This window comes from Salvia miltiorrhiza, chromosome 4 (assembly GCF_028751815.1).
Source record: "Salvia miltiorrhiza cultivar Shanhuang (shh) chromosome 4, IMPLAD_Smil_shh, whole genome shotgun sequence".
NCBI lineage: Eukaryota > Viridiplantae > Streptophyta > Magnoliopsida > Lamiales > Lamiaceae > Salvia > Salvia miltiorrhiza.
This window is the reverse complement of record NC_080390.1, coordinates 43,017,538-43,042,500: the sequence shown is the minus strand read 5'-3', so window position 1 is coordinate 43,042,500 and position 24,963 is coordinate 43,017,538. Positions and strand designations below refer to the sequence as shown.

Sequence of the window (24,963 nt, the reverse complement as noted above, 5' to 3'; positions counted from 1 at the left end):
ATATCTAATTGAAAAGTGTAAGATGTAAGTTATCTACTATTCCCTATGTGTAAGATGTAAGTTATCTACTATTCCCTATGTTCCGCGAAGCTTGATCAATATTTATTTTCGGGTTGTTCCATGTAATTTGATCATTTTTTTTATATGATATATTTTTTTTTTATTTTCTCATCTACCATACTTTATATATATATATATATATATATTAACAATATTAAATAAAGTAATTTAAAGGCCGCATCACAGAGAACTCGAACCCAAGACATTTGGTATTAGTTATTAGAGCACCTGCAACGCAGCTACTCAAGGGCCTCCTCAAGTAGTGCGTTGCACTCGGGTAAGCCGTTGCGGGGGGGAGGTACTCGAGGCATACTCGAGTCTTTGAGTATGCTCGAAAGGGGGGAGAGCATTGCACGCGCCCTAATAAAAAAAAGGAAAAATTGATAAATTCGAATTTTATTCGAATTTTGACTGCACCTCCTTGATTTGCGCACTTTTGACCGACCGTTTTCATTTTTTTTTTCTTCTCTCCTCTTTAAAAAACCCCAACTTCTCCCCACCATCTTCACACCTCTTCTTCTCAAATTTTCTTCTCTATTTCTCCATTTCTCCATTTTCTCCTCCATTTCTCTTCAAGAATTTTCTCCGTCATGGATCCACACAACCCTTTCTACGATCAAAATTGGTGCCCCGATCTCTCCTCCGATTATCATCCCGATATGGGAGGAATCAACTTGGAGGAGATCTCGCCCGAGGAGGAACCGGTCAGTGCACAGCAGAGTGTCTCCCCACCAAAGAAAGGCGGCCGGAGGAATGAAATGGCCACCAAAATCAAGCACGACAAGGAAGGAAGGTACCGTCATACTTACCTTCCCGAGCATACGGATCTCATCGTCCAAATTTGGGCGGAGGAGACCAATGACGCCATCCGTGGGACGGATCAGAAGGGAGAGGCGTATTAGGGCGGATCCGCGCATGTGTGAACCCCATCCTCGGCGTCGACCTTAAGATCAAGCAACTTCAAGGCCACTGGTCCCGGGTGAGCGCGGATGTGCGTCTCTGGGAAGCTATTTGGGTGGAGACGCGCAACAATTGGCCCTCCGGTCATTCGGATGATATGCTTCGTGACAAGGCCCAAATCCTCTTCAGGGCTCGAAGCCCACACAGGGCCTCCTTCAATTTCTGGAACGCGTGGAAAGTTCTCCGGAACAATCCCAAGTTCAAGTCGATGTACCTCCTTGGAGACGTGCATGCCTCCAAGAGGACAAAGACTACAGAAGAGGGCGGCTTCACCACCTCGGCGTCGGGCGAGGAGATCTCTTCTGCCCGGCCCATTGGCAACAAGGCGGCGAAGGCGGCGGCGAAGGGGAAAGGGAAGGCATCAGCGTCGCATACGAGCTCGGATCCTCCTCCGGAAATAGTGGAGAGGTTGGACAGGTCCGACCAGCAGATGAGGGCATTCAAGGAGAGGGAGCTCGATATGCAGCTCCTGAACACGGATACGACGCACATGACGGAGGCACAAAGGGCATTGCACGCGTCCATGGTCGCCAACGTGCTCAGGCGTCGTGGTCTAGACTAGGACGTAATATGATGTTTTAGGTGTTTTTAATTTTTATGTAATTTTTTTTTTATGTTTTAGGTGTTTTTAAATTTTTATGTAATTTTTTTTCATGTTTTAGGTGAATTTAAATTTTATGTTTAATGGCGTATTTAACTAACAAAAATATGTTATTTAAATTATGCAATTAAATTTAAAGGAAAAACATAAAAATCAAAACTAATGTTATCAAGTAGGCTATCAAAGAACCCAATGCAGCACTACCTACTCAATAACACAACCACTATCAAGTAGGCTATCAAGGAACCCGATTGCGAATGATCTTAGGCATCAACATACATGCATACTTTACCTATCATATTTAACATATTAAATATTAATTTTTTAAAATTCGTAACAAAAAGAAAATGATAAGCTTTGCGGGGGCAGAGAGGGTATTATTTCATCCTATATGCAATTCGTAAATGAAGATGAGTCGCCTGAAGATGAGTCGCCTCGCCGCTGCATCCACTCTTTCTACTACTTGCTGCATATAACATCTTCTATCCTTATGTACCAAAAATGTAGAGAGGCATGGCCCACCACTACAGTATTCCCAGTTTATCTAAATTTCTCTCTCTGAAAGTAATTGCGGATATTGCTTCAATTTATGTATCACAAACTACACGCAGTACTAAGCCAGAGCACGCATTTAGAGCGTCACAGTCGCTAAAAGCCAATACCAGAAAGGAGTTTCTTCAGAAGATTCCTTTTCGTGTCTGTGTTTTTCGTTGGCTCCAGAGTTGCTTCAGAGTAAAGCTCGTTTTTTTCGACTCGCCTTTGGAAAACATCAAGGCCCTTTTTGTTTCATGACCCTCTTAGTTTTGCTTCAGCTTCTTGAAAAGCTGTGTTTGAGAAGATTCTTGGTTATCAATTTGGGGATGGTGGCTTCATTTTCTGGAGTTTGATAATGTGAGAGATTGGCATTGGTTTTGGTGCTTAAATACATGTTGATTTTGGAAATTTGAAATTTTTGGAGGTGGATTTTTGGTGTGTACATAGTTGTTCGAAGTGGTGCGGTTAATCACTCTGCTCTTTTTCTAATTGCTTATTTCTGTTTTCTTGAAAGTTGTTGCCTACTATGACAAAATGAATTATTCTAGGGCTATTCTTTATTGATAAGTTCAATCCGATATTCCGATAAACCTTGTTAGTTTCCCTCAAACTATCACATATGAATGGCAGGATTACAGATAGCATGGGAATTTCAGCTAACAGAATTGAAATGATATTATCCGATTTCTTGCAAGCTACTTGGTTTCTTAACAATTAAATGAAGGCAATTTCTTACTTTAACAGAGTTTCTTGCATGATAGACAGAATCAGCAGTCTGTGGAATCTGATGCACATAAACTCTGCAAGGCCTTCTATGTTACTTTCTTAATTTAGCACTCGGTGCAACGGCTCCTGGTGGGAGATGAGTTGCTATTATCGGATATGGATCTGCTTATCGGAATTTTAGCATTGGCATGTCTATCTTCTTTTGTGAACCCTGATGCACAAGGTGGGCATGTCATTCAAAACCATTTATCTTAATGCTCGTCTATGGTTGATTGTTATTTCTTTCAAGGATGGTTAAGTCACACTTTTTCCTTCTCTCCTCATAAGTTGAAGTGATCACAAACCAAGAGTTATGTATATAAAATCATGCGAACTACTTAAGCAAAGAAACTGAGAAAAAGAATTGATGTTCCAAAGTGATGCAAATTGATCATTTGAGTTTTTCTCAGATTAAGAACCTTTTAACGGGAGGGGTAAAGAATTTGAACAGAGTGACAGGTTATTTGCTATTGGAGTTATAAAATGTTGGATACTTGATGCACATATGTAATGAATTAGACAGCGAGCATCACTGACCCTGTCATTTGAGAGTGAAAAAAGACTAACAGAACAGCGAACCCTTTTTTCGCTTCTACCAACATTTGTTGGTGACGAATAAACCAATCTCCATGTCGTTCAAGTAAAGCTCGCTGGAGAACTATGGCTAGAAGATTACTTTTATTTCGTCTCCCCATCCACACAGATTTATTTTTAGCAGTTGAAGGCTGGTGAAATGTTTTTGATAAACTCAATGTCTTAATTTTTGTCTGAAGTACTTACATAATACAGCTTGCGGTCGAAAATACAATTTTTTGTTCTTTGTATAAGAGAGATAGATATAAATTTTGTGGTAATCAATTATATCTTGTGATGCAGATTGCAGCATATGAATTTACTTTGAATTGTAAGAAGCTTATGGCATGGAGGAACAATTTTTTTTTTTCTCAACAGCCTTTATTCATTTTGTTACAAATCATCATTGTCTTGCAAATAACAGTCTTTATTCAATTTGTTTCCTCAATCTCAGTTGTCAAAGTTAAAAACAAATGGCGGTTTTGTACTTACTGTTGTTTGATTAGATAACTCATTTGGGCCTTTCAGGGAATGCATTATATGCTTTGAGGAAGTCGCTTAATGCTTCAGACATTCAGCTCGCAGATTGGAATCCGGATCAAGTTAACCCTTGCACTTGGTCCAAAATTACATGCAACAGTGACAACGATGTAATATCAGTGTAAGAAATTCTAGGACATATACTGGTTTTTTCAAGAATGTATGTGCTTACTCTGAGAGTTTTATGTGAGATCACACCTGATATTTAGATCTGCTTATGAACTTCATATTGTTAAATAAGATTTTTTTCATGATTGCAATTGTACCAGGACATTGCCTAACATGGGGTTTTCCGGAACCTTATCACCTAGAATAGCAATTCTGAAGATGCTGACTACACTGTAAGTCTGTTTATAATGCTTTGACTTATGCTGAATTTAATTTGTTTCTATTAAATTCCGGGATGCCTTTGATATGAAAATCTACTTATACTCGTATTTTCTTTCAATCTTTGTACTGAATCTGCTCCTCCCCATCTACTTCAAGAATTGAAGTAATGCTCGGAGATGCTGGCAACCTATGGTTCAAATGTGGAGTACTTAAACATTAATAAATAGTAAAATTTTGCTGGAGATATTCTCTGTGTGTTGGTTGAACTACTTCACAACTGATTTTTTAGTTTCAGCAGTCAATTGAAAAATGTTGAAATTGTTTTTCATTTGCATTTGCATTGGCAATCTATGGTTTGACCGTTGTTTTTGATTTGCATTTAGCAACTGTTTTAAAAGTGCTTATGTGACCTTTGTTTTTAATTTAGCAAATTGCCAGGAAACGGCATAAGTGGTCACATACCTGAGGAGTTTGGAAACTTGACGAGCTTGACCATGTTGGATCTGGAAAATAACCATTTAACAGGAGAAATACCATCGTCGTTAGGCAGTATTAAGGGGCTCAAGTTTTTGTAAGCGCGCTATAGGAAATTAAAGTAACTTTTATTATTCCATTTATTCCTGTCAAATAATACACACTTGTTTACCTGAGCAGGATCTTAAGTAATAATAATCTCTCTGGATCAATTCCTGAATCACTTTCAAGTCTTTCCAACTTGACGGACCTGTAAGTAATGTTTCTTGTAGAATAACTCAAAAGTCCCAAGTCTTTAGACTATCTGGTCTGCAGATGTTTTTTTACAATGAAACCTATATGTCAACTTTAAATTCAGTGTTTCTATACCTGTCATTGATGATAACATTTTTTTTCTTCAGCCAGCTTGCTTCAAATAGATTGGGAGGAAAAATTCCAAAGCAGTTATTTCAGATTTCCAAACATAAGTATGAACAACCTCTCATCTCCATGTCTAGTGAGTTGCGTGTATCGTGCTTGTTTGCATGTTATTATCACATATCCTTATGTAATTAACTTTGAATGATTCTACTTCGACTGAACTTTAGTTGCTTTGCTTCTCCTTTAGTTTTACGGGGAACCAGTTGGACTGTGGCATCATTTCTTCCTCGCCTTGTGCATCTGAAAATGCAGGTATATGTATCTTATAATCACGCAGTATGGAAATCTTGAACTATGACAGCTGGAGTTTAGGAAAATATCAAAATTTGGTATCCTGGAAAGTTAAATGGTAAGTGAGGCTGTAATGGGATAATAATGACCATCAGTATTTGGTCTGTGCAGGTCGTTCAAGGAAATCGAGAACTGGTATGATAGTGGGAATTGTGGTTCCGCTATTTGCTGTTCTTCTACTTGGGTGTTTTCTCCTGTTGTTTATGTGGAAGGGCGGGGCTATAGGAAACAGGCATGAAGTTTTTGTTGATGTTGCAGGTTTGTTTCAATATGTATTCTTTCTCCACTAATTTCTGGTGGACATTTTACTGTTACCCTCTTCGTCAGGAACATCAAAGTTGAAACCATGTGCTGCTCGTTTTCTTTCATTAATCTTTTAAATTGTGTGCTCAGGTGACGTGGACCAGAGAATTGAATTTGGTCAATTGAAGAGGTTTTCTTGGAGAGAACTGCAGCTGGCCACCGATGGTTTTAGTGAAAAGAATGTCCTCGGACAGGGGGGCTTTGGAAAGGTTTATAAAGGGATTCTCGGTGATAACACCAAAGTTGCTGTAAAACGTTTGATGGATTTTGAGAGTCCTGGGGGCGATACAGCATTTCAGCGTGAAGTTGAGATGATAAGTGTGGCTGTTCACAGAAACCTTTTGCGTTTGATTGGCTTTTGCACTACTCCAACTGAACGCCTTCTGGTTTACCCTTTCATGCAAAACTTGAGTGTTGCCTCTCGTTTGAGAGGTATCATCTCATTTATGCTTCTCTTTCTTTGCTCATTTATCAAAAGAGACTAGGAAATTGAGTAGAAGATCTGAGTTATATTTATCTGTATTTTCGTATCTGAACAGAGGTTAAACCCGGGAACCCTCTATTGGATTGGGTGACCAGAAAATTGGTGGCGTTAGGCACAGCACGTGCGCTGGAGTACCTCCACGAACACTGTAATCCTAAAATCATTCACCGTGATGTTAAAGCTGCAAATGTGCTGCTAGATGAAGATTTTCAAGCTGTTGTTGGTGACTTTGGTTTGGCTAAGTTGGTTGATGTCAGGAAAGCCAACATTACAACTCAGGTGCGTGGAACGATGGGCCACATAGCTCCCGAGTACTTGTCCACAGGAAAATCCTCAGAAAAGACCGATGTTTTTGGTTATGGAGTCATGCTTTTGGAGCTCGTAACTGGCCAGCGAGCTATAGATTTTTCACGCTTGGAAGAAGAAGACGATGTCTTGCTGCTTGACCATGTAAGCCACCGTCTGATGCAATTTCTTTAGCTTTAAATTCATGCAATCTCTCATGGTTTTGCACTCACCATTTGAAGGTGAAGAAACTGCAGCAGGAGAATAGACTGGAAGCCATTGTGGATTGCAATTTAGAGAGGAAATACGACATCCACGAAGTGGAGATGATGGTTCAGGTTGCTCTGCTCTGTACTCAGTCTTCCCCAGAAGAGCGTCCAGCAATGTCGGAGGTTGTGCGGATGCTGGAGGGAGAAGGGCTGGCGGAGAGGTGGGAGGTGTGGCAGCAAGTCGAGATCACGAGGAAGCTCGAAAACGAGAGGCTGCAGAAGAGATTCAACTGGGGAGACCATTCAATCAACAACCTCCTTCCTATGGAGTTGTCTGGGGGCAGATGACTTGGTTTCTGCTACTAATGTTTCCATATTTTCTCAAGATTAAGATAATCCTCGCCCTGCAATATTTTCTCATCTAACTTCATTAACAATCAATAATAGATATAATTCAACTTATAATTATATAACTTAAGATTAAGATAATCCTCGCCCTGCAATATTTTCTCATCTAACTCCATATTTATAGGAATGATAAGCAGCATACTTATGTGAGCAGCATTTGTGAGTATCGTTCTTACTTTTAGTCCACGTTAGCATTTTTTTATTTTTTTTGTTTTATACATTTTTTTATTTTTTTTGTTTTATACATTTTTTTATTTTGATTCTGATAGTCTAGTAATTATTATTGATGTCATTAATTTTATAAATTAAATAAAAATCACAGCTTATTTTGTTCTTTTATTCATTGATTTGAAGTTATATGGAAAATAGATAAATTGAGTTTTGATTTTTATATAACTCGTAAAATTAATGATGTTAATAATAATTTTTGAGCTATTTTATAATTAAAATAAATATTTAAAAATAAAAAGATAATGCTATCATAGATTAAGGACGAGCGGTACTCACGAATGGGGCTGTCTAATTGGTTATCGGGTTTTGGATAATCAAATAATCTAACCGAAATTCTCGGGTTCGGGTATTCAATAACCGGAATTTTCGGTTATTGGATTGGTTTCGATTATCACTTTTTAAAACATTTCAGGGTATCGGTTAACTCGATAACAGATTCGGGTTAACCGAATAACCGAAAATTATTCAATTATATATATATATATATATATATATATATATATATATTTAATTATTAATTAAAAAAATAAAACTATGTTATATTTAAAGTACAAGAATGAGCTTTAGTTTAGTGGATAAGTTGCTTAATGTATTTTCTGGAAATCAGGGTTCAAATCCTCTAACTAGCAAATTATTGTGAGTTTTAATTTTTTAAATGGGTATTCGGATACCCAACGGTTATTAGGTACCCGAACACCTAAAATGGTTCGGGAACGATTAGTGAAATATGGTATATTTCAATTCGGATAATCGAAAATTTGGGTACGAGTAACCGAATCTAAACCGATTGACAACCCTACTTACGGATAGCTAAACAAACATTACTACAAAAAAAAAAAAAAAAATCCATTTTTGACAAAAAGTTATAGATGAATGGAACTCTGTTAGTGAGAGTATTTAGCTAAATATTGTTAAAATCTGATCATTGAATTTCTTTCTCTAAATGAATACACTTGATAATTGATATGTCTATATATATATAAAAGGAGAATCACCTCTGAAAATAGTAAGTTATATTTTCTCGTCAAAATTATTTTACTATTTTTAAAAATAATTATTTTTTCTTAATTTTATTTGTTTATTTTTTTCATCTACTATAGAACATACTCATATGTTTTTTCACATTTTCTTAATTTTTGCTTCTTATTTTTAAAATGAGATTGTAGCCTAACTTTACCCTATATGACCATATTAAATATGCAATAACATATATTTTTATTAAATATGTAATAATATATTTTTGTCTGAAATGATCATAAAATGTTCAGTATATGTATATAAAATATTTAATAAATATAAATAAAATTGTCAAAATATTAATATAGATAAGATTTATAACCATGTATGGACTTTTAACATATGTATTTATTTATCTTTCTTTCATGAATATTTAGCCAACAAGTACAAAAGAAATTTTGAACATTTAAGATTAATCAAGCTACTATAATCTATATAATATATACTAACTGGAGTAATACATATTGTCGTAATTAGTACTCCCTCCGTCCCACTATAAGTGGCCTGAAACTTTTCGGCACGGGAATTAAGAAAGAAGTTATGTTTAATTAGTGTTTTAAATACTATGACCCACTATTTTATTTATCTTAATTACAATTGATTCTGTCTCTCATACACTTTACATCTGAATTAACTTTTCTCTCTCTATTTTACAATTGAACAAAATGAAGAAATGAACAAAATCGAACAAAATGAATAAACTTTACATCTGAAATCGATTTCTTCCAAAACTTCACAGATCTGAAGACTCATCGGCTCAGAATCAGAAAAAAATTTCCAATTTCATCTCTGCTGTCGGATAGGGAAGCAAAGGGTTTTGGCCTGCAAACGCGTTGACAAGGGTAGTGAAGCCACCATCGTGTGAGATCAGAGCAGATCTCAAAAAAGGGATATAATCGAAAAAGATTTCCAATTTCATCACTGCCGTCGGCACAGGAGAAGGGCACCAATTCATTGTCGATTCAGACATAGAGAGAGAAAATGAGAGATAGTGGGGGGGGGGGGCGTGGAAATGAGAGAATAAGGAGAGAGATGAATATTTAGGGTTAGATTAGAGTATATATATGCGTAATTAGTAAAGCTTAATTAAGCCCTAAGTATGGACGAAAATGGAATAGGCCACTTATAGTGGGACGGCCCAAAGTGGAATACGAGCCACTTATAGTGGGATGGAGGGAGTAACTTTTATTTTTAATTTTTTTCATATATAGTTTATAAAAATGATATGTATAAATGAAATATCATATTTATGCATTGATAATTTTAAATAAATTTATAATTAATGTTACAATGACATTCCCTAAAAAAAATGTTACAATGACATAACTCATGATAACAAATTAATTTTAATAGTTTAATTGAATGTTATAGCTTCTATAGTGACCTGTAATAAATTTATGAAGATTTACTTATATACAGTTAATAATATATTATGTTATAAGAATGATATATTCCATACTATAAATGTGTATATGTATTTATTGATTTTAATCTATAATAGATAAGATATTATAGTCGATGAATGTTCATTAACTTAATCTAATATATATTTATAATATAGAAGGGTAAAAAACATCCGAATAATATATTTGGATTTTTGATGGACATTTTAACTATCTAATAATGATTTTGAATATATTGTTAGTTGAAATATTGATTATTGATTTGACTCACATACAACTATATAAAGTCATTTTTATTTGAATCCTTATAGTATTAGTGAGGTTTATTTTATACTATGAGTTGAAAATTTATGAATTTTATTTTTTAAGTTATAAAAATATTACTAATTTCATTGCAATTGTATAATATAAAAAGACCAACTTCAAAAAATATAAATAACTTATATTTTTTTACTAATTTAATTAAATAATTATTACCGTGCATCACACGGGAGCAAAACTAGTTCTTTTATAATTAGTGTAAACCCTAAACGCTAAACCTTAAATCCTAAAATTATAACCTATTCCATGGTCCTAGCCCACAAGCAAAAATGCTCAACTGGGAAAACCCTAAAATCATTAAATAGCAAAACTAGTTCTTTTATAGTTAGTGTAAACCCTAAACGCTAAACCTTAAACCCTACAATTCTAATTAAACAAAGAAGATTCAGTAGCTGAAATTTGTGAGCCGCCTAAAGTGTGTTTACAATATTCGCGAACCTCCTCGCATGCTAATAATATGAACATATGCAGGCTCGAGTTCGACTCGTTAATTTTATCGAGCTCGAGTTCAACTAATTTAAGTGACGAATGAATTTCGAACGAACTTTTTGCGAGCCGAACTTCAAATAATTCGTGAGCTGACTTTATTTGTTTACAAACGTATTAATCAGTAACTTCATGGGAGCAAATTATAGTACATACAACTTCAGATGATAGATTATTAAAGAAATTAAAGTCGTCAAATAAAAATAAAACTATATTCACACCTTATTTTTCATTATTCATGTTTCCCGAAAAGAATACACGGGAGTTTTTTCAACATAAAATTCCCGTGAAAGAAACTCAGTATTTGAAGAATCACGCAAGCAATCATTTTGAATTTTGAACGCCTTTAACTCGTAATTTATTGCGGAAAAGAGGCATACCAGTTTTCTTCCGCGTTCTGCATCTCACTACTCTACGTTCTACGATTTCCGAGGGGGGAAATCAAAGAAGCAAAATTTTCATTTGTGATCTTTCTATATAATCTTATGTTTTCCAAGGAAATTATTACTAATCCCTTATTAATTTTACACTATTAAGTATTTAAATTTTTTGAAGAATGTGTCCTTTTTTTTAACTATGAACTATTGATAGCTTTGAATGTTGAATTGACTTGTTGGATTGATGTGTTTGCTTTTATTTATTTATTTTTTAAAAAACATTTTACATGGCACAAACTAAACAACGTCGTTTCCAAAACTGACGGGTTCGCTAGTTTTGCTTTGTTCACCAAAAATGATATGTTCATATGTTCTGCCAAATCTAATTTGTATGGCACAAACAACATCGTTTTTGCAATGTAAGTTTTATTTATTTCTTTATTTTATTGTTAAATATACGTGACAATCTGATGAGTTACATCAACTTTTCGGAACCAAAAAATGGATAGTTAAGAGGCATAATTGATACAAAATTGATTATCACTGTTGTAGACGAAGTATTCCACAATCTCCAAGACTACAATCCATGATTAAAAAAAATAATTCCAATGACTTAGATTGTTGCTGATAGTACGGAAATAATTTGAGGTTTAAAATGATATTTACCCTATATTTTATTTATATGTTAATATTTATGTAAATTATCGAATTTTGGTCAAAATTTGACTTTGCACATCACAAATACATTATGATTTTACGAATGAGATCGATTTACTCTCAAATTATAATTTTAGTGTTCATAAATAGCATTTTAGTGGGGAAATCTATTGGAATTTTTTATTATTATTATTATTATTATTATTATTATTATTATTATTATTATTATTATTATTATTATTATTATTATTATCATCATTATTATTATTATTATTACGTTCTATTATTATTCATTTTATGTCATGTTCACTTGACCTCCGGCGAAGAGCCGGCGACTGGACCTCTCCCTCTCCCTCATCTTCTTCTCCCTCGTTTTCCCTCTACCTGCACAACCCGACAGCCGCAGCATCTGGAACCAACCACCGTCTCTGTCTCCCTCTCGGATTCAGGCTCGCCGAGCCCTTGCTCAACTCTGGCCGACGGCAGCAGCTTCATGCCGCCACCATCGCCGCCGAAGCTTGCCGGAGCAACAGCGGCAGCCGCTGACGACGCTCGGCTCTCCCCTCTCTCATCTCCCTCATCGCACCAACACCCACAGACGCCATCCCTCATACTCTCTCTATTCTCCGGCAACGCAACAACAAAAGCTGCCGCCGACCGGTGACTCCGACTCTCTCTGAATCAACGAGCAGCAGGAGCATCAAGCCACCGCCGCCGTCGCCAATCCTCCCTCTTCCGTCCTCCCTCGATTCTCAACCCCAGCTCTCTCAACTCCCCATGTTCTAGGTTCGGCAGCCGCGGTCATTGGCTCCACGCCACCACCGTCAGCACACCTCTCTTCCATCGCCCTCTCTGCCTTTCTCTCTTCGGCTGGTAACAGCCGCCCTCCGTGGTGCTCGCCGGAGGAGCAGCAGCGACAAGCCGCGCCACCCTCGGCGTCGCAGCCACCACGCCACCGTCGACAGTAGCAGCAGATGAGGCGGGCTGCCACCGGCGCCCTTCCCATTCGCTCAAGACCGAAGATTTAAAACAGGGCTTCAAGACTAAATCCTTTCTTTTCATTTTATTAAAGAAAAACATGTTTCATATGTAGTATGTAAACACAGATGGTATGCACATGTATATGAATGCTTTGTTCAAAAGTCTTCATTCAATTTATAAGTGAGAGTAAGTGACGTGCATACACAAAAACATGAATTGTTGTCTGCTGTACATTAGAGTTTTGAGTACTGGAGGAAATCACTGAAACTGAATTTGGGGTGCTAACCGTGAATGGAGGTAAAATGGGCAGAGTGATTTGTAGATGAAGTCTTTAGAGCTTTCAGCTGAGTTTGTGGAGTCCGTGTGGTATAGCTGAACTTCTGTGGGTGTAGCTCCGCACTTAGTTCCTTGGTATGTAGGAGAAATGGTGAGTGGAAGGGAATGGGGGGCAAGGTATCGTGTGAGTGGGGAGAGTGGAAAGGGTGAGTGGAAGTGAAAAGTGTGAGTGGGTGGGAGTGAAAAGTGTGAGTGGGGAGAGTGGAAAGTGTGAGTGAAAGTGAAATAAAAATATAATAAAAAGTCTTCCGGTTTGTACTATGAAAACTGTAATAATCGTTCAGTGTTCGCTTAAACAAATAGCTCGTGTAGATGCTAAATGTTAAATTAAATAAATATGCAATGCATATTAATTCAATAACTAAATTTATAAATGTTTTTGTAAATTATTTTTGTTGGAATTAAAAAAAATAAATTCATTTTCTTTATATCCGGCGTGAATCATCTTACTTCTAAGTTCGAAAATAAATTCTAAATTTAGCTCGAGGAAACGGGGTATTACAATTTTTTTGAAGAATGTGTCCTTTTTTTTAACTATGAACTATTGATAGCTTTGAATGTTGAATTGACTTGTTGGATTGATGTGTTTGCTTTTATTTATTCATTTTTTAAAAAACATTTTACATGGCACAAACTAAACAACGTCGTTTCCAAAACTGACGGGTTCGCTAGTTTTGCTTTGTTCACCAAAAATGATATGTTCATATGTTCTGCCAAATCTAATTTGTATGGCACAAACAACATCGTTTTTGCAATGTAAGTTTTATTTATTTCTTTATTTTATTGTTAAATATACGTGACAATCTGATGAGTTACATCAACTTTTCGGAACCAAAAAATGGATAGTTAAGAAGCATAATTGATACAAAATTGATTATCACTGTTGTAGACGAAGTATTCCACAATCTCCAAGACTACAATCCATGATTAAAAAAAATAATTCCAATGACTTAGATTGTTGCTGATAGTACGAAAATAATTTGAGGTTTAAAATGATATTTACCCTATATTTTATTTATATGTTAATATTTATGTAAATTATCGAATTTTGGTCAAAATTTGACTTTGCACATCACAAATACATTATGATTTTACGAATGAGATCGATTTACTCTCAAATTATAATTTTAGTGTTCATAAATAGCATTTTAGTGGGGAAATCTATTGGAATTTATTATTATTATTATTATTATTATTATTATTATTATTATTATTATTATTATTATTATTATTATTATTATTATTATTATTATTATTATTATTATTATTATTATTATTATTATTATTATTATTATTACGTTCTATTATTATTCATTTTATGTCATGTTCACTTGTTTCACATATATATAATTATGCCATCTTTTTTTTGAAAGAATATAATTATGCCATGTTAGTAACTATTCAATTCTAATTTGAGTTGTTGAACTGAGTTCAATCACAAAATCAGAATCAATTATAGTAATTTATCGATGGAATTCTTTTATGATAGTGCAAAACTAAAATTTGACTAAAGTTCAATAATTTACAAATTATCTTCTTTATTTTTTCAATATTTAAGTATATTTATGATATGAATTATCAAGAATAGGCATGTACCAATTATAAATTAAAAGATAAATTTAGTCTAGTTCCAACGTTTAAGCATTTTTCAATAATTCATGATATTAATACTCCCTCCATCAATGAAAGAACTTCTTATTTTTTTTGTTTGAGACGTTCATAAAAAAAATTCACTATTTTTTGGACTATACCTTACCACTTATAATTAATATTCAATTTACTATTTTTTTTCACAACTTTAATACTAATTACAACACATTTTCACCATTCTCAATAACTTTTTTTTTTTAAATTCGTGTTACTCCCTTCTAAAAAGTTGTTTCATGAACGGAAGAAGTATTATAAATTGAGATTCAAATTTTTAATATTTTTAATTATAATTGTATTCTAAGATAATATTTCTAGCACTTAGACCATCTCCAGTGATGCCTTCCCATTTTCAAGTTTTTGCTGATACCATCGCAAATACATCATCTTAATCCCCTTCTCCTACTTTCACTCTTAATAATACCTCATGAAACTCAAATTTCTGATGATATCATTGTGGATATAATTCAATATAAATTAATTTAATGATTGAAAGTTTCGCCTATCCAAACACATATGAACTCGCACACACATAAGTTAAAACTGACAGAGAGATTGATGCAGCAACTCGTGCAGAAGTTATAACTCACAGAGAGACTCTAACTGAAACTCGTGCAGAAAATATGAAGAATACAAGAACACCAACAGTGATTACCCAGTTCGGTGATAAAACACCTACGTCTGGGGGGCCACGCCTAGAGTAAATTATTCACTAGTGATGATAATATATACAAAGGACTTACACGCGAAGACTCGTTCTCCCTAGCCTCTATATCTTCCCAAACCTCCACTAAGATGAATAATTGAGAGCAAATTAACAACTCACTCCCTAAGCTTGAATGCTACACATTCAACGCTTAAACCCAACAAATAAACTCTCTCCAACAGGCTGGAGCAATCGAAAACATAATAGAACAAACCCACGACCCACGCTTACAAAAGAAATAAGTCATAAACTAGAACACACTCACATGTATTGTATGCTCTCTGCCCTAGCACGAAAATACTCTCAATATGAAGTAGAATATCAGAGAAAACAACAGCAAATTCGAAATCTCTTCATCACCAATATATAGCCAAACCCTAGAAGAAGTTTGGGCTCTTGGCGGGCTGCGGGCTCCAGGCGGCTGTCCATAATAAGGGTTCACTAAAACCCTAGGTAGAAGAACTTCCTTACAAACTGAAGAACCAACAGATATAAATTCGTAGGAAGGCCCAACAAAAACCCGCAAGAAAAAAAAAGCAAATAAGCCTTCAGGAACTTGCAACTGTAGTAGCAACTCAACAAGAAACATTATGTGAAACTCCTGAAGACACTTCCTTTGATCTACACAATGACAACTAAACTTAGAGTATATAAATACTCTAACAATCTCCCCCTTTGTCATTGGTGTAGACAAAACCACGTTCTGCACAACTCATGAATACACAGCAGAAACGAAACAACAAAACTCCCCCTCAATGTGATCAGCTTTCTCTCAATACAATAATCCATATGCTCCCCCTTTTTGTCACACATCAATGACAACTTCTTCTTTAACATCATGTCTCCCCCTTTCTCCAAACTTCTCTCCATCTTGATGCAACTATCGAGGGGCTACAAAACTTCATACTGGAAATAACAAATGAAGTGACTTTTGGAACATTAACTAAAGCACGTTCATTCGTGATAAAAGGAGCAATACCATCATTCGTAGTAGCAGGAGTTTCAACAACTAAATTGCTTGAATAGCCCATGTCATCTTTAGAATCACTCTCTGTTTTAACATCTGCAGAGACTTCTGTTTTAACATTCTCAGAAACAGATGGATGAACTCGTAATGATTTCTATACCCATTTCTTTCGATTTTTTCTTCTTTTCTTCTTCTGGTTATCCTCAAGGTATGATCTGCAATTTGGTCTAATATGACTTGGTTTATCACAATAATGGCAGATTGGACGCCATGTACTTGCAGATGATCTATGCAAATGAGGTTGATGGATCTTTCCTCTAGAATAACCAATGTCTTCCTTGCCGCGCTTTCCAGGAATATGAGCTTTACTTGCCTGATATGTTCTTGCATCCACCATCTTCCTCCTATCATCAAGATAAAATCTGCATCGAGGTTTGATGTGTCCACGACGATCACAATAATGACAAATAGGAACAAAAGATTGAGAATTGTTCCTTCTTGAGGGAAGATTTCTGTACGCAGCAGGTTTGTGAAAGTTCTGAGGCACAGTTCGTTTTTTCTCCTTTGATGGATTGACATCTGGCCTGATATTATCACCCTTGGGAATCCCTCTTTTTTCTTCGAAACATATTCCAGCTTTGTTGTTAGAATTCTGGCTACTCTCTAAAATTTCTTCAAGCTTGTCAGTACCCGTGTTCATCATTTTGACAAGTTTCTGATGATGTTCCAGTTCGCCAATCTTCAAATTCATAGCATGTTGAAGAACCACAAGTTCCTTCTTTTGCTTTTCATACATATCTTTGTACTCATCACGTTCTCTGGAAATATCACTGAGTTGTGTCGAGAGGGATTCAACTCAAGCATCGCCACACATTTATTGTACAACATCTCATAATTGTCAGCCAAGTAGTTCTCATCAAATTCCTCATTATCATTGTCAGTATCCTCATTAGTCGTAACATTGACAACAATAGAATTTTGAACATCTTTGATCTTAGCAGAGTAAGCAACAACATCAAATTCAGTACCTGTATCTCCAGCAGTTGTAACGTCGACAGAGACACGTTTGGAAACACACCGTCCTACTCTATGGGTAGCCATCGAACGCAGCGATAGGATAAGCGGTGGAAGCACAAGATCAACACCGATAATTTGGTTGACTCGCTCTGATGCCAAATGAAAGTTTCGCCTATCCAAACACATATAAACTCGCACACACAGAAGTTAAAACTAACAGAGAGACCGATGCATCAACTCGTGCAGAAGTTATAACTCACAGAGAGACTATAATTGAAACTCGTGCAGAAAATATGAAAAACACAAGAACACCAATAATGATTACCCAGTTCGGTGATAAAATACCTACGTCTGGGGGCCACGCCCAGGGTAAATTATCCACTAGTGATGATAAGATATACAAAGTACTTACACGCGAAGCAGGGGCGGATGCAGAGTGGGGCGGTGGGGGTACGACTGTACCCCCAAATTTTTTTAAGTAATACTATTATGTGTTATAACAAAAATCCCATGTATTATGTATTCCATAAAGTTCTCCAACAGTAGGTGAGAGAAAATTTCTTTAATTTTATTTTGATTTTGGTGGGCCTCAATTCTACTTTAAAATGACAGCAGGATTGGGTTATATTGGGAATAGGAATGGCTAATTAATAGAAATACTTCAAAAAAAAAATGAAAAAAAAATATTACTAACTAAATTAAAACCACAAAATTATCACTTGCCTGAGTCCACATGATAAATTAGATAATTATATAATATTTTTTATTTTTGTATTTTTGAACAATATTTTGAAATGTACTATTTTTAATATTAAAGTATCGTTTATGTAATACCCCGTTTCCTTGAGCTAAGTTTAGAATAATTTTGAACTTAGATTTAAGATGATTCACGCCGGATTGAGAAAAAGAATTTATTTTTAATTCCAACAAAAATGATTTACAAAAGCTTTTATAAATTTTAGTTATTTGAATTTATATGCATTGCATATTTATTTAATTTAGCATTCAGGCATTTTTCACAAGCTTTTAATTAGCAAACCCTGAAGAATTTCTACAGTTTCGACAATTTTATCCTGAGGGATTTTATATGTAAAATCCTCACTCAACTCACTTACACTCATCTCTCCCATCAGCCACCCTACACCTATTCAAGCAGCCCAAAATTCAGGCTTTATGCCATGCTTGGCAGAGGCAATCAAATGCCCCAAACTTCTCTGCCAATTCAACTACTCCTTCACCATCCGCACAACTCATTTCGTGAAGGGAAACTGAAACAGAGAGCAACCATTCCCCTCACCAATCCAACAGCAACACACCTCAAGTTTCAGCAAACTCAAATCAAAAACTCTTGAAGACCACACGAGGCTTTCAGCTTGAGGGCTTTCCCCACTAAACATTCAAAGGTTTCATCTTTTGAACTCTGCTTTTTCCATTTCACAAACATGAAATCTTACAGCTACCCAACAGATATTCACGAGCATACATACATTCACAAACAAACTTTTATACAAATGTAGATATGTATAAATGATCTATATATATATATATGCATATATCAGAGCATGATTTATAAAAGAAAGAAAAAGTCTTGAGCTTGTTTTTGTTTTTGTGTTGGGCCGTTTTTTTTTTTTAATTTTTCAGTTGGGCCGATTTTTCTTTTATTTTATCAGTTGGGCCGAGGTTTGAGCTGTGCAGCTTCTTCATTTAAATGTACTGCACTATTTTAATTAATTAGACTTATTAAGTTTAATTAATTATTTTAATTTGCATAATAATATCATATTATTATTATGTGCATATTTTAAGTAATTACTTATTACTCCCTCCGTCCGCTAAAAGTATTCCACAATTACTATATTTGGCGTCCGCAAAAAGTATTCCACTTTCCTTTTTAAGTCATGGTCCCACCATCCACATTTATATTTTATCCTTACAAACACTTTTTATTTACAAAAAAACTCACCCTAAATTCAATCTCAACCAAACATCTCATAAAGTGGTGGGACCATTTCTCCACCACATCAACATCATCTCCAATTTTATTAAACTCCGTGCCCAGCCAAAGTGGAATACTTTTGGCGGACGGAGGGAGTATATGCTAAGCATGACATGGAATTGCATTATATTTTGCAATAAGAGTATTTATGATTTAATTGGTTTTATTTATAATTCCAATTACAAAAGAAAGATGAGTAAGAATATTGTTGGTGTTCTTAACTCAAGAGAAATGTTTTCAATTATTTATTCATTAAATTTTGAAAACCCGGCTAAGTGAATCATAGAATATTAAGCACTTCACCATGACTTGAGTTTACATTCAAGGAGACCTATTGAGAATAGATTTCTTGTAGGCATTGAGCATCAGAAGGATTAGCACTGCTATTCCGATTCAGAGATAAGGTTAAACGACAGACATTGCCTATACAGGTGGACTTATTTTCCAAATGTATGATTGAGCTAATGAGCTTAAATGTTTCATGAAATACAAACTGTTTATCCAATAAATATTTTTGTGCACTCTACCATGTTTAAGGCTCGTACAGTTAATCAATTGAGGTTCTCTTATGACCTAACACGTTGTTTGAGAATTGTGTACACTTGTTAGCTGACTCGGTGGGTTGATCTCCATCGGGCACTAACCAGAGGCGTTATAAGGGTGCTCGACGGGATGTGTTCCGGAGCATAGTTATGATAGGTCTGTCTGGATTAATTTTCGAGGTTTATTTTACTTGGCTGGGTTACGCCCTCAGTTCAAGTCAGCGGGAGACAGAGATTCGTCGGTGGCTAAAAGGTCCGGGATCACAGCGAGTAACAGAATAGAGTGTGACAACTGCGCGCAATCAAAAATATATATATATGAAATGTTTTAACATGCATAGAAGTTATATCTCTTTAAAACCTTCTATGTCATGTCAGTAAGATTGGATAAACTGCTCTTATAGATTGTGAAATGTTTTAAAAGTTGCAGCCCACTAAGTACATTAGTACTTAGCCCAAAAATACTTTCAAATGTTTTTCAGGTTAATGACTGGTGATGACGGGGCAGAGCTGAGGCTAGAGTTCAACTCCTTATTTTGACTTCCGCTGTAGAACTAGCCAGTATCTGTCTTTTGTTCTTTAACTTAAGACCTATTATGTTGTGACTCTAAACAATATCTTTTGTTGAGCCTAGACTATTGACTCTCAAGTATTTCGATCAGTGAATGTTGGTTATCTGAAGCATGACACTAAACTTGTGATCCTGAAGTTATTATGTTTGTTGATTGATTCGTATCACTTGAATACCTGTCTTTCTTCATCCAAAGGGGCTAAGCCCGATTGTTATCCCTTTTATTCGGATTTCACAAGGATTCTCCCTTGTCCATTTAGATGATTAGTCGTACCCCAGTTATAGTTATTGTTTCAAGAATTGAGGTGTGACAGTTTATATTTATGTTTATTAGATTATTTTTTCGTACCCCCGATTTAAAAATTCTGGATCCGCTACTGACGCGAAGACTCGTTCTCCCTAGCCTCTATATCTTCTCAAACCTCCACCAAGATGAATAATTGAGGGCAAATTAACAACTCACTCCCTAATCTTGAATGCTACACATTCAACGCTTAAACCTAACAAATAAACTCTCTCCAACAGGCTGGAGCAATCGAAAACACAATAGAACAAACCCACGACCCACGCTTACAAAAGAAATAAGCCATAAACTAGAACACACTCACATGTATTGTATGCTCTCTGCCCTAGCATGAAAATTCTCTCAATATGAAGTAGAATATCAGAGAAAACAACAGCAAATTCGAAATCTCTTCATCACCAATATATAGCCAAACCCTAGAAGAAGTTTGGGCTCTTGGCGGGCTGCGGGCTCCAGGCGGCGGTCCATAATAAGGGTTCACTGAAACCCTAGGTAGAAGAACTCCCTTGCAAACTGAAGAATCAACAGATATAAATTCGTAGGAAGGCCCAACAAAAACCCGCAAAAAGAAGAAGCAAATAAGCCTTCAGGAACTTGCAACTGCAGTAGCAACTCAACAAGAAACATTATGTGAAACTCCTCAAGACACTTCATTTGATCTACACAACGACAACTAATTAAACTTAGAGTATATAAATACTCTAACAATTATTATTTATAAGTAAAATAAAAATAAATAAATTATTTTGCAAAAGATAATATAACAAAATTAACATCCCCATTAATAAAAGATAAGATAATTAAGAAAAAGTAAAATAATGAAAAAGAACGAAAACTAAACAAAAAAATATATAAAAAGAAATAGAGTGAAAAAACCGAAAACTAAAAAAGAAAAGCAAAAGACTAAAATTAGAATGAAATGCAAAAGAAATACTAGTAATTAAAATAATAGTATTAAAAAAGTCATGTGAAAATGCAACTCATCTCTCCTCTCCCTTCAAAATATCTCTTAGGATCTCACGTAACATTTGATGTGAAAATTCAGGCTTAAATACATAAAGTTACGTGGATTTATTTATCTCGTGAGACGTTCAATTCAATTAACGTTGTTTAATTTGAGGCTGAATTAAAATTGAAAATTTTAAAACTCGCGTTAATTATCATATTGTGTGTCTCGTGATTTGTTTTTTTATTTGATGTGAAAATTCAGGCTTAAATACATAAAGTTACGTGGATTTATTTATCTCGTGAGACGTTCAATTCAATTAACGTTGTTTAATTTGAGGCTGAATTAAAATTGAAAATTTTAAAACTCGCGTTAATTATCATATTGTGTGTCTCGTGATTTGTTTTTTTTTTTTTTTGATAGGGCAAAGTCATGTTAGATGTTAGTAATTAGTTCCCCATCCACTCCAAGAACCACCTTATCTCTCCATTCACCAAATCCACCTTATATCTCCAATCACCAATTCACCTTATATCTCCAATCACCAATTCGACCAAATCCGTACCTTATATCTCCAATCACCAATTCGCTCACCAATTCACCTTATATCTCCAATCACCAATTCGACCAAATCCGTACCTTATATCTCCAATCACCAATTCGCTCCCAAGAGGTTATATCTCCAATCACCAATCCAATCACCAATTCGACCAAATCCGTACCTTATATCTCCAATCACCAATTCGCTCCCAAGAGGTTATATCTCCAATCACCAATTCGCTCCCAAGAGGGATCGAACCCGGGTCACTTCACTTAAGTGAGGATCTGGTGGCCAGTGGGCTAAGCCCCCTGGTTGTGTCTCGTGATTTTTTATCACTAAAAGAGTTGCAAATCTCTTAATAATAATATCTAAATATTAAATTCCATGAGTAATGCTAAACAGTCACATTGTGGCCACCCACAATTTACTTAAATAAAAAATAATTTAATTTAATTTAATTTAATTTAATTTTTAAAATAAAAATAAGATTTAGTTATTTTATCATATTCTCTACTTTGTAATTATTTTTTTGTAATTTTTTGGTAACTTTTTTATTTTTATTAAAAAATAAATTAAAAATAAAAAATACAAATTTTTTTTTAAAAAATAAGTACAATGTAGAGAATATAGTAAAATAACTAAATCCTATTTTTATTTTAAAAAATAAATTAAATAAATCAAGATTTTCCTTATTATACTAGTGTGTAGGTGGCTACAATGTGGCTGCATAGATAGTCCAAAATGGATTACCATAAATCAACTACATATTTAGTTTAATATTAGTCGAATTTAGATTTATTTCCAACAAAGTGTTGATACATATGTAAAACATTAATCATCGTATAACTGGACTCAAGTGGAAAAAGAAACGTTTTATTTAACAAATGAATGGAAATGAAAAATAAAATATTGAAAAAATAAGATCCTACAAATTAAACAAGTAAGAATCATCTCAACAAGAAAGTGAAGAAAAACAATAGACGGCACATGGTGGATGTTAATGCTTTTTTACATTTAATCACCACAATTATTGCCGAAATAATCATGATTCCCAAACTCCCACTCTCACACACGAAACTCCAACTGCTTTCATCGTATGGTGACGATGACTGTTTCATTCTTTTTCCATCTTCATCATCATCATCTTCGTCTTCAGCTAATAGATACGATGGTATCTCCGACTCCATCTGCTCCCACTCTTCAAAATCGAGGCCAACTTCAAGAAAGTCGGCCCCGGACATGGCTAAGGCTTCTAGTGAATTTGTCATTCCTTAGCTTAGTTAAACTCTCTCACAACACAAGATTGTTTGTATATGTCGAACAATAATGCCTCATATATATACAGTATTATAGGAGTCAAGTGTGTGTGTGAACGTGTGCATGCAGATTATTCAAACTGACTTCAAATACATGATACATTTCCGTGAACTTTGCCTTGACTTTCTACTTGTAACTGTTTGATGATGTAAGGCATTGCATAGTTAATTATTATGACATGATCAATTGCTTGCTAATAATTATGTGATGATATATATATTAGAGCAGTCAAATGAAGATTATAATTAATTAGTAGTCTTGCGTGAGTAATTGAGATGATGAGAGGGAAGTAGGGAATTGAAGGGCATATTTTTCAGGTTCTATTCAACTAATGTACGTATGTTTGACTTTTAGTATTTCAGAAAAATCACGTGTGTGTTTGTTTCAAGTCTGCATATCATATGCTAATATGCTATTGCTATGAGATTATGATAATTCCATCTTTCATCAAGTTGAAACAAAACAATCGTTGATTGGATTTTGGTGCTTCCGCTTTATGCAGATCTGTGTGTTTTCAATTATCTCAGTTTTTCCCCCCTTTAATAATGGGTCTATGGTGTATTGGTGTGAGACGAACTTGGCAGAATTTCAAAGGAGAAGTAAAAAAAGTGCTCATACCACTATATATATTAAAAAATGTTGAGCTAACCATGAATAAAACTACTTCTTCTAAGGTTAGCCCATTACATAATTATGTCTTCTTATCAGTGAAATTTGAGTTGACAAGTAGAAAAACAAATCACATTCTTACAATTTTAAAAAATAAAAAATTTGATTCTGAAAAAAGAAACGTGAAAAACGAGATATTATCATTTTGCCTAAGTTTCTCAATTAAACATATTTATTTAAATACATATCCAATTTCAAATTTACCCTAAAAAAATTATTATAATTTCAGATTTTATAAAAGTTAATTGGATATAATTTTGAATATGTATATATAAACATAAATTTATTATCAGTTAAATATTAAATTATTTGATAATAACAATTAACATTACGCATTATTATTATCGAAGTATAAGGTTTCGTAAAATAAATAAATATTTTCATACAATATATTTGAAATTCTATATTTAATATATATATATCTAAGTATTCATCTACACATTTACGTTAATATAATTTCAATTTTACTTTTAAAATTAAAGAGTTATGAAATGAACCGATATTTCCCTTAACCTTTGTTGCACCAAAAATTAATTAGGGTCAATATTAAAAAATATCCAATTTCATATACCAAAAATAAATTATACCCACCATTATAAAACATATAAAAATTACCCATTTTTTGTATGAAAATACATTTTTACCCTTAATGAATAAAAGAAACAAAATAAAACTACACATCATCTTCCTTCCC

The 24,963-nt window shown here is 34.6% G+C and overlaps 1 protein-coding gene across 22 annotated transcripts; it reads left to right on the top strand.

Annotated features, from left to right (window-relative positions):
• Window positions 1-1,978: 1,978 nt before the first annotated feature.
• LOC131021836 (probable LRR receptor-like serine/threonine-protein kinase At5g10290) lies at window positions 1,979-7,318 on the top strand. Of its 22 annotated transcripts, none has more exons than XM_057951144.1 (12): window positions 1,979-2,353; window positions 2,921-3,104; window positions 4,022-4,154; window positions 4,303-4,374; window positions 4,791-4,934; window positions 5,018-5,089; window positions 5,239-5,304; window positions 5,445-5,509; window positions 5,660-5,806; window positions 5,942-6,283; window positions 6,391-6,785; window positions 6,863-7,318. In XM_057951144.1, exons 2-12 carry the CDS (start codon window positions 3,038-3,040, stop codon window positions 7,175-7,177), a joined length of 1,818 nt encoding a protein of 605 aa, XP_057807127.1. In that variant the 5' UTR covers window positions 1,979-2,353; window positions 2,921-3,037; the 3' UTR covers window positions 7,178-7,318. The 22 variants fall into 22 exon arrangements, with proteins under 22 accessions (XP_057807127.1, XP_057807119.1, XP_057807124.1 ...); XM_057951136.1 differs by having other exon boundaries at window positions 5,239-5,337; XM_057951141.1 differs by having other exon boundaries at window positions 1,979-2,512.
• The last annotated feature ends 17,645 nt before the right edge of the window (window positions 7,319-24,963 follow it).

What these genes read in the sequence shown, in the direction of transcription:
- LOC131021836 (XM_057951136.1), top strand. Translation starts at nt 3,038, where the DNA reads ATGGATCTGCTTATCGGAATTTTAGCATTGGCATGTCTATCTTCTTTT. An exon ending in TGTGAACCCTGATGCACAAG is followed by an intron (nt 3,105 to 4,021) that starts GTGGGCATGTCA and finishes TGGGCCTTTCAG; the next exon opens with GGAATGCATTATATGCTTTG. An exon ending in TGTTGCCTCTCGTTTGAGAG is followed by an intron (nt 6,284 to 6,390) that starts GTATCATCTCAT and finishes GTATCTGAACAG; the next exon opens with AGGTTAAACCCGGGAACCCT.